This window comes from Cupressus sempervirens, chromosome 4 (genome assembly GCF_028749045.1).
Source record: "Cupressus sempervirens isolate cs-2001-9-10 chromosome 4, ASM2874904v1, whole genome shotgun sequence".
NCBI lineage: Eukaryota > Viridiplantae > Streptophyta > Pinopsida > Cupressales > Cupressaceae > Cupressus > Cupressus sempervirens.
This window is the reverse complement of record NC_143121.1, coordinates 534641318-534655673: the sequence shown is the minus strand read 5'-3', so window position 1 is coordinate 534655673 and position 14356 is coordinate 534641318. Positions and strand designations below refer to the sequence as shown.

General features: G+C 38.9%; 1 protein-coding gene across 4 annotated transcripts in view; it reads right to left on the bottom strand.

Moving 5' to 3' along the window:
- The window catches only part of LOC149562284 (OVARIAN TUMOR DOMAIN-containing deubiquitinating enzyme 12-like), a 146694-nt gene that overhangs the window by 91589 nt on the left and 40749 nt on the right, over positions 1-14356 (bottom strand). For all 4 annotated transcript variants that reach the window (XM_089825814.1, XM_089825811.1, XM_089825813.1 and 1 more), the window contains one exon: positions 2201-2274. In XM_089825814.1, coding sequence (XP_089681940.1) covers positions 2201-2274 — 74 coding nt within the window. The remainder of the gene's footprint in view (positions 1-2200; positions 2275-14356) is intronic.

Genomic DNA, 14356 nt, shown 5'->3' with positions numbered 1-14356 from the left:
CAGAGTGCATCCTTTGCATATGCTTGAGTGGTATTTATTCAGCTCAGGGAAACCAATAACCATCTTCTCCATAATTAAATGTCCTAACTTTCTGTGCTATATTTCGTTTATATCAGTAGCTTCATGAATTAAGGCTTGAATAGGTCAACTAGGTTCTAAATTTAATTCATACAAGTACCCTTTTGTTTGACCAATCAATTTTGCTTTCTTAAATAAGGAATTCTTAGCCCAAGTTATTACTTTATCGTCCATGAATGCAACATTATATCCATCATCTTTAAGTGATGTAACTAAGATTAGATTCCATTTTATTCCTGGTACATAGAGTACTCCTTTGAGAAGTAGAGAACTACCCAACTTTAGTTTCAAAGTGCAAATTCCAATTCCTTTGACAAAATGTGTTGAATTATCACCGATGGTGACTTCGCCATTAACCTTTTCTAATATAGAGTCTAGTGCTTCTTTGTATCCTATAATATGTCGAGATGATCCACTATCAATCACTCATGCCTTACTTTAGACTTCATTTGATAGTGTGGAATACAATACACGATTCTCAAGATCATAGTTATCTTCTTCCCTAGTAATGTTTGTACAGTTCACTTGCTATTTAGAATTTAAAAAGGCAATTAGATCTGTAGTGTCCAAACTTTTCGCATCTGAAACATTTTATTTTGGATAAATCTTTCTTAGGTTTGTCATTCTTTTGATTACCTTTTTTCTTCTTGAAATGCTTCTTCTTGCCTTTATAGGAATTTGTGTTAAGAACATGAAGTTCTTCATCTTCAGTTTTCAACTTTCCCCCCTTCTTAAGTTTTCTAGATTCTTCCTGAAGACAATCTCCCTTAAGTCTATTGAAGTCAGGAAGATTGTCTTTGGTACTTACTCCTTGTGCGAATGTTTCCCATGAATCTGGTAATCCATCTATAGCCATTAACGTTAGTTCCGCGTCAATGTTAGTTTCGTGTCATTAATGATGGTTCCTATACTTGCAAGTTCATCTCTTAGACTAGCAACTCTTAGGAAGTAAGAATTCGTCGATTCTCCCTTCTTTATTTGTATATGATTTAGTTGTCTTTCTAGTGCAAGAACTCTAGTTGCATTGTTAACCTCGTATGCATTTAATAATTCATTCATCATATCAAATGTTATTTGATGTTTCGTTAGCATGGGCACTATTTCATTTTTCACTCCATCTAATATGATCTATATGGCTTTCCTGTTTCCTTTACTCCAAATAGTTTTATGAGGTTCAACAACATGTTGTCTGGATATTGAATCAACAAATTGTTTTACATCATTTTCGTCAAGAATCATCATGATTCTGAATTTCCAAGCATCAAAGTGTTCTTTCCCATAAAATCTGTCCTCGGATCTGATTGTGTATGCCATTGAGGATAGGAGAATGATGCTAGATATATATCACGTCTGATTATTTAATTTGTAGAGCCTAGGTTCGACATACCATGTAAAGTTTCTGCAAATTTTGAATAATCAGATCTGAGATAAAACCTTCTTATGTTTGCTGTTCTGATCTTCCTTAATGTCTGACCTTGAAATGAGATGATAGTATTAACTGTCCTTCTGAAATCTATTTATCACAGCAAGTATTCGATTTGTGGCAGAGTTGCTTAAAGGAGCAGACCTATATTCTAATGTGTGTCCTTTAACTACAACAATACCCTCCTTATATACCATAACCAAAGGGCAAGGGAAATGACCTTATCTAGGTCAGCCCACGATGTCTTCTCATAATCGGTGCCTAGAAGGAGATTTATTTTAACAACAAACATAACTAATTAGTTAATGTTTAATGCTAACTTATAGTCACCACAAAAGATCGCCGATTATGCCTATTCAAGGGGCAATGTATTAATAGCCTTTACAACGGTTTTAGATGCAATAAGAGGAATGTGCGATCTGCACAGTCAGACCAGTATGAGGATCGAAGTTATAGTTTTGACTCCGTTATAACAGCTATGATAACATCTTATAATAAAAGATAAAACCTGATATTTCAAATACTGTTTTCATAAAATAATAAACAAATTTGTTGACAGAACAAATACAAATTACAAAGATATTCAGCAGAAACTAGGCATTAACTCGAAGAACACACAAGGCTGAATTTTATCAGGTATTCTAATTAACATAGCATGGAAGATCAGTAACTAAAAAATGTTATAAACACTTATTCAACCTGTCCAATAGCCTTTGATGGTCCGAAGTTGCTTCATCCACAGTGGGAATATCTCCATTGATTCTAGGAACATGCTGCAAATAAACATAAGCACAAGCACTTAGTCCCAGTTTGCACACAGTATCATTCCAAAAACTAGTGAACTGTTCAAAGTCAAAGAAAATATTGAGAAAATACAAGGGAACATGATCATGATGTTACATAAAATGCCTTACAAAAGAAAATGTAGTGTATAGGAATTCCAAAAAAAAAAAAAATGAGATAATTTGCCGACAAAAGTTAATGTCCATGTTTTAGTTCGGCAAGCAAAAAAATTGGAAAAAGATCATCAACTAATAATTCCAGAAACAGAATTTTACTAAGAGCAGGGCTATGAAAGTCCCTCTTGAAGTTGCCTATGTGAAGAAGAAGAAGAAACAGTGGATCATATCTTTGTCAATTGTAAATATTCATCTGCGTGCTGGCACTGGCAATGGTTGTGTGACAAACTAGGGTGGAAATCAGCGCTGTCTAATGAAATCCTCAACGTTGTTCAAAGCTGGCCTAGAATCCAATGAGGAAGTTTGTATGACGAATTGCGGATAACAACTCCATCTATCATAATCTGGGAATTGCGGAAAGAACGTAATAGAAGAATTTTTAAAGAAAAGATGATGGACTGGAGACATTTAACCAACAAAAGCAGTAATTGTGGAGGTTATGAATAGTAGAGTAATGAACAATCAGAGAGAGGATTTAAAATTTACCTTTTGGGAAGAAAATATTAGGAATAGATGGTTAGGACTAAAAATCCCTCCATTTATAGGAAACAATAAAGGGAGCGCATGCAAATGACTCCACCTAAACATGGGTGGTTTAAGCTCAATTTTGATGGTGCCTCAAGAGAAAACCCAGGAGTAGCCAGTATAGGTTGCAGCATTCACAACTGGGATGGGGTCTTTAGTTCACTATTGTTTCTTTTAATAACATCATCTTTGTAAATCTATATAAAAAGCTTCCAAGCCATATCTCTTCTTCCCTCTTAAGGGATATATATTGACAAATTCTCATTGGGGAAGGGCATCGAACAGAAGCAAGGAAAATACAGATAAGAGTTATCTTTACAGTAGTCTGAAAATATACAGTACGATCCAAGATAACAAAAGACCATCAGTGTCCACAATTCAGCGTACAGCAATATCAATTACAATCATAACGACAGAAAGCAATCACGGGACTTTTTTAAAAAAATAATAGCCAAGTTGAACATAACAGTCTGCTGGGTATTTCAGAACTGTTACTACCAGCATCTAGCAATCTAACAATTACTCTCATGGTATTAATATTGCCTATATATTACTTGTCAATCATCTTTTTATATATATGTTTATGATTGGATATAAAATATATATGTCAAAAGTCTGTTAGTAAACCTCTACCACTATAGAAGGAAGGAGGCGTAAGAGGAAGCACAATCATGAGGATTGCTACCTAGCTAACACACCCCAGCTGGATGTCCATGTTGCCTGCTACCATGGCCAAGAAAACCAGAGCTCCGCTCTTGGGCTTGGATAGGACAATTGAGGAGTCTTCATTACAATCTCCTCTCCAGCTGGATGTCCATGTTGCCTGCTACCATGGCCAAGAAAACCAAAGCTCCACTCTTGGGCTTGGATAGAACAATTGAGGAGTCTTCATTACAATCTCCTCTAACTCTATCATGATGGCTATCAATCTTAGGATACGAAGCATGGATACCAGGTAAGATACCCCAAGTGGAGTCCATTTTGCTTGCCACCCGGACTAAGAGGGTCTTAGTTCAGCTCGTGGTCTTTGTGAGGGATGACTTCAAGTGGGCCTATTGTACTTCTTCTCCCACAACCTAATGTGTTTGAAATGATGCTACAGATATTATAATATCATGTGATATGGGTAACCCTAATAATGGACATATACACACACATACATATATACATATATAAATGTATGTTTGTGTACACACAAATACGTACATACATGTGTGTGTGCATGTTTCCTACGTTAAGTTTGCAAGGTTCAAATATAGGATTACCCTATTTGAAGAGATATTTTACTTGGTAGGATGTAACCCTAACCCTGATTTGATTGTCATGATATGAGAGCTGATTTGAAGGCAATTAGGAAGGGAACATTACACTCCTAACCATTTTATTTTTTCTCGTTATTTTCAGCTATCTACACTGCAAAAGCCTCTTATATTGTATGACATTTACATTGGTCAAGTTTTCCACTGAATCTGCTAGCTTGGTTTGTGTATTTTTGTTTCTGTGAATGCAACATGATGGCTTCTCAGGCCCTACACATGACAAAGTTAACCGGGTTCTTCAAAGCAAACGACATGTCATACAAACTAATGTCTATATTGGAAGTCTCATGTCTTTCCCCATCCTTCAACCCCATTTTATTATCTTTCCTCAACTGGGCCATTAGTTGTGTCTCTATTGCTTTTCTAAATGTTTGTCACTCTGTTCATTTCCATGGTGTACAAGATTTCAATTTGCCAATTCAATGCCATATTGTTTGAAGTATCATGTGAATAATGAAAATGCTTCTAAATGAAAATTCAAACCCCACATCTAAGATTTGCCAAGTTGATAAGAAAAGGAAAAGGAAACTTGAGAGGGAGAGTGAGAGCTTATGCTCAGTGTCAAGAGACTTTTTAGGGTTTCCTATTTTTTAGGGACCAAGTGGAATTTTTTGACTTACTCATGGGTTCGCCAAGTGGACTCACTCAGACTCCCAAACTTCCAACTGATTCAGTGTTTCAGTTGTTTTGAGTTGAGTTCAGAATTTTTATAAAGTTCTTTTAGGCAACTATATTCCTTTCAATAATTTAAAATTAAATGACTACAAGTCATTTTAATTTTTATAACTTAAAAATAAAGTTCTCCTAAGTTGGGCACCTAAGTGGAAAAAGGAAACTAGGATGAAAAGGGTCTTTCCAACCCTAATTAGGTTGGACGTCAATCTTATATGAGTCATTCTTGCTCTTGGAAAGATCATTTTCTGCATACTTAATATTTTGCTCTCATTCTTTCATCCTTGCTATGGCAGCTAGGTTCGGAGTCTTCATGGGAACACATATTTTCAGGATTATGGTGACTTTGAGATAGTGAAAGATCAGACGAATTGTTGCAGCTGTTTGGCTTAATTTTAGAGGTCAAATTGGAACTACTGTATTGCAGATTTGGGTTTCTTCAGGCTGAATGCTTGCTGTGGATTCCACATTCAATTATTGTTGTTGTTTTTTCCTACTATTGGAGGTCTCTTTTCCAAACACACAGCTACTCATTTACTTGATGTCATCTACCACTGTTTGGGTTTCCTGCTGTTTAAATAAGAGCAAATCTGAAAAAAATTTGTTTGCTGGAATAAAATCAGATATGCAAATCTCCATCACTTTGATTTATTGCTTCAATAAAATTAGGTTCTAGACACCAAGTATGTTAGAAATAAGTCTTAACTCAATTGTTTGTACAGTTTTCAATTATTGTATTCGAATCTCTGTTGGTCATCGTTTGGACAACTCTAACTAAAATTCCAAAACCAAAAAAACCCCATTCTGCAACTTCTATCCAATTCTGAAAGATCAAACAAAAGATCAAAAAAAATAAATAAATAAATAAACAAAGTACAGTAGCAGCAGGGTTGAACCGATTGGGTTCATCACAATGGTATCAGAGCCAAAATCCTGCCAGCCTGTAGGGTTTGAAATATGGGTGACAATTGATGAAGAGTTAGAGGCCGAGCAGGTACTAAGAGGGCTTGTTACAGGGCAGGAACAAGGAGCTGATGTGCTTCAACAGTTAAGTGCAGCGGTACAGGAATTATCACAACAAAGAGGTTTTGGTCCAAATCAAAAGGGTGTAGCATTCAAGGCATTCCACGGAGGGCAATAACACGAACATGTGTCTATGATAGGCCCATGTGCCCCAATTTCATTAGAAATGAACCACACGCTGAGGAAATTTAATGAGAGCGCCAAACCTGCCAGCCTGTTGGGTTTGTTTTGCATTTGTGAACAAATCAGAAATCGCATAGTTTCCAGGAGTATATTATTGTTGTTATTGCAAAGGTGTTTTGGCAAAGTTGTGGATGGCATTCAAATGAATCAATTATAATACCCAATGAATTTTGCGGTTATTGGTGATAGCATAGACACTCCTTTGGATTCAGTTGACGGCCAATCTATTATTCATTAGAGCATTGTATTTTGCCAGCCTGTGTGGTTATCGAAAATTGTTTATCAGAAATTCTAATCAGAGATTTCATCAGAAACATTTTACAAAAGGTTTAATCTGAATGGTTTAAATTTTATGATAAATGTTTGAAAAGTGTATTCTATTGGAGGTTTGGAAGAGTACTTCTATGTGAGAAATAAAAGTGATGCTATTGTCAGAGTTATAAGTCCCGCTATCCTGTGGAGTAGGAAAGTTATTTTAAGTTCAGATTTGCTATTGCATTTGGAGTGACCAGCACTCTAGCTTTCTTGTTCTATGGATAGACATAGGAGGATTGGTAGTTCTAGAAACCGATGGAGTAATGCCGAATTTAGCACGAAAATGAATACTTTGCAGGAGAGTATGGAAAGACTTAAGCTTCATCAACAGAGGTTGGCAAAGAGTTTGTCGGATCAAGAGATAGTTGAGAGGACAGCAAAGTAAATAGTTTCTGCCTTTAGAAAGCTGACTTCAAAGTTGCAGAGAAGGAAGCTTCAGTTTTCCCCGACAGGTGTCCATGATGTAGATGTACTTGTATTTAGTACAAGACCTGCTAGTTCCATCTACAGTGTTGATGGTGGACCCATTGTATAGAGATCAATAGATGTGTCAGTACCCTTGTTGGATACCGGCACTAAGCTTCAGCAAATTGTGGCCCCTAGAGTTGTTGCAGTTAGTGCAGACAATTGATGCAGTTATTACTACTAATACTTCAGGCTCTCTTGAGGAGGGAATTATTGTTGGAGATTTGTATGGGAGTTGTCATAGTGTTGCTCCAATGCAGGAGGCAATGGCTTCCTCAGGTGGGACCGATGCGTGTATGGAGTCACCTAGCTATGATGCTAGTGATTTGGAGGTTACAGCAGAGTCAGTAGATGTGTGTTCATGCTCTAGCATTATTGATTCACAGCCTAGAATAAGTCATGTGTGCAGAGTCAGGTGACGGTAGTTCAAACTCTATTAGGTGATAGGGATGTAGACAGTGTGGCCACCTTTGGTGATTTGTTGGATGATGCTATGATTTGCACTGGGTATGATACCCCTTGTCAGATATTGGGTGATGACTCTTATGAGATTTTGGATGAGTCCCAAGATCAATGTTTACAGGATCTCACTATTGAGGTGGAAGCTGAGATGTGGGGAGATTAAGATTGTGAGGGCTTCTATTTCTTTGAAGGAATTGTTTGAGGTACACAGTAGTTGTATCTCAGATGCAAAGTTGTGCAAGGATGATAGCACATGTATAAGTGATCTTGTGGTGGACAGTTCTGATTAAATTTCATATCACGGTGCATTTAGTGAGACACAAAGCTTGCATAGGAGTCAAGGGTTACAAAGGCATCATGTGACTTATCAGCCGCAAGTGAGTGAAAGTGATATTTATTCATCTCTTGATCATTATGATGCTATTCGGCATATGCTAACTATATCTGGTTAGGGTGCCCCAGTGTCAGATGAGCACAGTGATAGTAGTCTTTCACTAGCAGAGGTTCATGCGCTTCGAGGGGCTGTTAGGATTTTGAAGCATAGTTACTCTCAGTTAGTTGATGACAGAGATTACCTTCCGGAGTGGGGTAGCACTTGCTATGAGGTGTTGTTAGAGGAGGAGGTGGTTGAGCTCACCCAGGGGCTTGAGGTGACAGTGTACTCTCTCTTCAGTATACTCAATTAGCAATTGGCTCTTCAGGAGTCACAGTCACAGTTGGGTGAGGTTATCGTAGAGTTAGAATGGGTACAGTCAACACCAACCCCAAACCCTATTTAGTTACATATTGTGGTTGGTGGTGAGTTTTCTTCTACGGTTAAGGATGAGGGACATGATGATGGTGGCGAACACATTCGTCCAGGATATGAGTGTAGTATGTACAGAGGAGCTGAGAGCATCAGCGGAGACAGGCTCTCATGGTGATTTGCTTCCTTCTTCTAGAAGTGAATCTATTTCTTCTTTTCATACAACTGGTAGCATTGGAAAAGTGGGAATTGTCACATTTTCAAAGAGATCAATTGTGGATTGCGGGGGAGTAGATCGATGCTTCCACATATAATTTCTACTGTACTGAGTCATGCATGGAGTATTTGCTTGACAGCTCGGATTTGCAAGAGGTTTCATATAATATATTTGAGGGTGCTCTCATTCAGGGCTCTCGTGTTATTTGATGATTGGTGAGGAAGATTGTAGAGACCTTGGCTACAATACCTCCCAATAGGGATTTTGTGGTTGGGCTTGCAGAGAGGGTTGCCCAGGATCCTGCCCGACCAATAGTTCAGAGTTAGAGATTGGAGACATCTTCTGATCTCCAGTTTGATGATGATGAGCCCTTGACAAAGCTTGGGAGTTTTTATCGGCATTACACTATGAGGAGTGCTTATCACTTTTCTTTTGACTCACAGGTGGAGAACTTGGTTTTCAGTATTATGGATGGTGACAAAAGGTTTGGTATTCATTACACCCGCAAAGGGCATACTTCTCCGCTAATGGAGGGAGATTTTGTGATACAGAGTATTGTGGAATAGTTGGATGTGTAGTGAATGAGATGAATCAAAATCACAAACAAATGACCCAACTAATTTCAAAGCCAAGATTTGAGCAGAGAATGATATCACTTTTTCTAAGAGCGGAAGGTGATGATACAATTGCAGCTTCAAATTTGCGAGACATTTCTTATGAGACACTGCATGAGTTGGGCACAATTGAGGTGGAATGTGATGAGGACTTATGTCAGGTTAAGTCAAATGATGCAGTTGTTCACATGAGTTCCCTAGATCAGGTATTTGATGGTGATGCAGTAACAGTGAGACTAGGAGCATGCAAGGATACTGTCATATCAGCAGCCACTTCTGTTTCGGTTGAGCCATCCAATGTGGAGTTTAGCAGTATGCAAGCGGTGGTATATGTGTGCTCTGATGGTAGTACACTTGTTATCGTTAATGAGGTGAGCGATGTAGTGATAGAGTCATGTTATACTATCGATCAACAAAGTGTTGATATTCACTTCATGAATAGTCCTACGTTTGACATGGATGCAACATTGTCTTATGAAAATCCATTGTTTGAAGTTGATTTGATCACTCACGAGTGGAGTTGAGTTCAATTTTTCACCATCTGTAAAGATTCAGTATTGTGTTGCAGTAGTTAGTAACGTTCCTTTGCCCACAGATTTTAACCTGACAACACCTATGGTTGATATAGTTGGCATGAGTGCATATTGTTCTCCTATAGCTATGTCTCTTCAAGGGATTGTTGATCTGAATTCCAATCCAGTTTATATTACATGGGTGAGAACCTGGATGAGGATATTTCTTGTGGGGGATTATTTCGGTGATATTCTAACTCCTACATCATTAGCACAAGTTTTGAGTGCTATACTGCAGGTTATGTTGTTGGTTTTGATGATGTTAGTGGCATGTAGTTGGTTCAATGTTAACAAGGGTGTCATGTACTACTTCATTTGGGATCCGGAGAAGGTTGGAGTTCACTATTATTGTTGAATTGCTTGAGGGCAAGCAATCTCGAGAACGGAGGATTGTAATGTCCCCATTGGTTGCCAGCATAAGAATTTCAAGGATTAGCCTAATATTGGATCCTCGTAGGCTAATGAGGATGGTTAGAGGGTCTTCTGTGGATTGATTCATCTCCAACAATCAGCAATTTATAGATTTGACCTTCGTTCAATGTCATTTGGACTCCATTTGCCATACTTACTATGTATAGTAAGTCAAGGGTAATAGAGGTGGACCCTTTCTATTTTTAGAAAGTATATTTGGTCACATGGGGAATTATGAGGAGAGATTCCTATTTCTGACGGCACGGCAATTAGACAAGTATTTCAAGAAATATCAAAGTTCAAGTTACTTAAGTGACTAAAAGACGAAATAGTCTTTTATCCCACATTGCTAAGTTGTTCGAGCCTCTCCTCATTTTGAAGTTATAAAGCATTTGCATTGGGATTGCAACAATGAATATATGATATTTCTACAAAATCCTAAAGGTTGTTTAAATGTGACTGGATATTTCCAACGGACAAAACCCCTTGAGGAAAGTAGTGAGTCTAGACGAAAACCTATTAACTCATATTTTCATTTCAAAACTGTAGTTCCAGATTGATACATTAAAGATTTGTAAAGAGTGGATGTTCAGCAGTAAAGTGAGTCGAGCATTGATACTCATTTCAAGGAATTGGTACGTACAGTCCAGTATTGGTATTCTAGTTTTTACTTGGCAGTAGAAATAGTAGATAATAAATTTGGAGCTTAGGGAGTAGCCAAAGTATTTACAGAGGCACATCTCCAGGTGTTGAGCGATTCATGTAAAGTTTGAAACATGACTGGTCACAACTTTTCTACCACAAAGAGATACTAAGGAGTACACTAGAAGTGAGTTGGAATGGAGCAACATTCTAGTATATAATCTGTGTGAGGGCAGCATACGGTAAGAGAAGTTGGCCGCAGTCAAGGGAAGAAAATAGAACTCACATAAGCAAGTTCCAGTAGACAATCTCACGTCTGAGATAACAGTTACCAGGTATCGAGTAGGCAGCAAGAGTGTAAGTTGGAGGACAAAATCAGTTTCAGATCTTAGTCGAGCTTCCCCAGCTATAACACCTACTAAGAAGGGGGAGAGTAGAATCAGGTTGGCATATAATACAGAACCGGAGTCTGAGAACACTCATGGTAGTTTCCAGTTAGTTCATGTGGCCATTTACCTTCCAACAACATTGTTACTTCGCCAGTTGCACAGGGTTATGTCTCCCAGCCAACAGGTATTTCATTGTTATATCATTTGTATTGTTTATTTATTATAATTCACTATGAGTGTAATATTCTCGTTATAAAATGAATCATTTTATCAAACTATTGTAATGGGCCGATCGATTTAATGTATCTCAGACCCATTTTTATTTTGTTTCCGTAGTTGTGTCGTCGTCAGCTATCTCTGTACACCCTCAAAAAATTGTTCCCAATGGGTATTTAAGCACGGCGTGTAGGTTGTCTTCAGGTATGTTTTTTGGGATTATTTCTTTATTTGCGTATTCATGTTGGAGTTTTGTATTGTTCACCATTTCAAAAGTGAAAGATCTTCCCTATTTGGCTTGTGCGGTTTCAATGGGATTCAATCCTCACCCTATTCTGTTGTTGCATGTAAGACTTCGCTGAGATATGGCAAATCAGAGCATCATCTTTCGGCAATTATTATTGCATTCAAGTCTCTATTATGGTGTGGATTTTATCAAGATCTATTGTGTTTTGTGTATGAAGAAGATTGTATTCCATATTGGGCCCGGATACCTAACCGTGTGGCCTCCTGTCATTTCTTGTACTGCTCATTCCTCACCCATACAGCCCTCATCCATCCATCCGTATTATTTAATACTTCATTGTACAGCTTGTGTTTCTGCCTATCGTACGGCTTCCCAGTTCAGCCGTACGACCTCCTAATCCAGTCATACGGCCTCCTTACATACCGTACAGCATCGAGCATATTGTTTGCCATACATAGACTGCCTTTACCCAACCGTACCGCTCTCACATTCACCGTACAAACCTCCATCTGCCAACCGTACAGCCATCTAGCTGAGATACATTCACTGCCAGCGTACATCCCTTCCTACCTATTGTACGGCCCATTTACCTCAAGCGTACGGCTAGTTTGGTCATTCCCACATACCATACGGTCTCCCAGCTACCGTACGACCTTCCTTTTGTGACACACAACCCCCTAGAAACCTAATAAGGCATCGTACAACCTAGCTAGGCCTTCCCTGTGGCACATGGTAAATTGGATTCAAACAATCTTCAAGCATACGCTCCTGTTACTAAGGGTCAGAGGAAATTGGAACATTACAGTGGTATAAGAGCGCTTTGATCCTACCAGCCTATGGATAGTGAATGAGAGTTTATAGCCAGAAGAGGAGGACACATTCTGTTGATCAAATGGCTATCAAATCGGAACCGACAATTGCTGAACTCGTGGCACTACTGAGGGAACTTGTCAAGAATTAGGCACAGATCACTGATACTTAGCGACTCATGGAAGAGACTCTCAAGAAGTTAGCGAACAATAAAATATCCGAAGAACAAAATGGTCACAACGTAGACTCGGTGTCGGGTAAATCAAACCCTCATCCAACACGCTCTCAACCTTCCATGTCGACTTTTCCTCTACGAACGGAGGCACAACACGGAGGGAAACAACCAACCTTTGAAGAGATGCAAGAACAACTGAGAGAAGATTGGAAGAATGCAAATCTTGAGGAAGATACATCCTACAAAGATTATGCGGATTTGAGAATGAGATATTCGAGAGGCGAAAACAAAGGATACTTTAACGATGATCTTAGAAGAAAGTTGAGTAAAATAAATCTATCTCCATTTGACGGATCTGGTTCCATATCTGCGCAAGCATCGGTAATGAAGGCCGATACTTACTTCCAGCTAAATCCTATGCCAAAAGAAGAAGCAATCAAATTTGCAGCGCTGCACTTGGAGGGAGTTGCGCATGAATGGTGGCATCATGGCACCATCACATTAGGGCATGATCAAATAAATATTTATGTGGAATTCACGAAGAGATTGATAGAGCGAATTGATGGAAAAGATTCGGAACTCAATTTCAAAGATTTGGCAAAACTGAGACAAACTGGATTGATTGATGAATTCATCGCGAAATTTCAAAAACTCTCTGTTTTGGTCACAGACATTTCCGAAAGAAGACAGGTAGTGCTCTTCATGGATGGACTGACAGAACCTCTGAAACGTTGGGTAAAGGGGTTCAATCCTGCCACCCTGTCGAAGGCAATCAATAAAGCACGGAGTATGGCATCGTCATCAGCGTCATCCTCTCGAAGTTACTCACATTCCAAACCATCGGTGTTTCCAAGGAACAAACCTCTACCCAAGAAGCCGTCATTGGACGAAGCTACCAAATAGGAACTCCGAAGGAAGAAACTGTGTTTCAATTGCAAGGGACCTTGGGAGCCTGGCCATAGATGCCTCGGAAAAGGGAAAATCCATTACATTGAGGTCGTGTCCGATGATGAGGACGAACAAGAAGAAATGTTGGCCGAAGACAACCAACCTCACAATGACACCAACATGGTCAGTTTAAATCGTATAAAGAGAATTGCAGCTTTGGTACGAGACGGAGGAACTATTGCCTTAACCGGTAGCTCGAGGTGCACAATTTTTCATGTACAGGGAACCCTTCAAGGGCAAAGGGTTATGGTGATGCTTGACAGCGGAGCCACTCTAAACTTCATTAACTCATCTCTGGTTAAGCGAAGAGGTCTACCTATAGAGACACACGCAGGCTTTCAGGTCAAGATTGCCAGAGGGACTATTTTGCCCTGCACGCACCTTGTTCCTCAGCTAAGTATCACAATGGCAAATCACATAGTGACTAAGGATTTCTTCATAGTGGACCTTGATGACATGGAGGTTATTCTAAGCATACAGTGGATGGAGACATTTGATGAATACACTCAGAGTTTCAAATGGATGGACTTCACATTTGTTGTCAATGGAAAGAAGGTTGTCCTCCCCGGAATGGCAAATGAAGGTCTAAAGGAAGTTTTTGCGCATCGGATGGAGGCAATTTTTCGGTGTGATGACGTTGCATGGGTGGCACACTGTTTTATCTTGGCAGAACATATAAAAGGACAACAGACACCTCCACAAGATGATGAACTCCAGGATATTTTAAGTAAACATGATAAAGTTTTCATAGACATTCCTCCTGGCATACTGCCTCATCGAGGGTTTGAACATACTATCGAGTTGGAAGCAGAGCCAAATCGGTCATTACCACACTATACTGCCATCCCAAGAAATTCAAAGATGAGATCGAAAAGACGATTCAAGAATTGCTACAAAAAGAATGGACCCATCCTAGTTCTAGCCCTTTTGCATCATCTGTGGTATT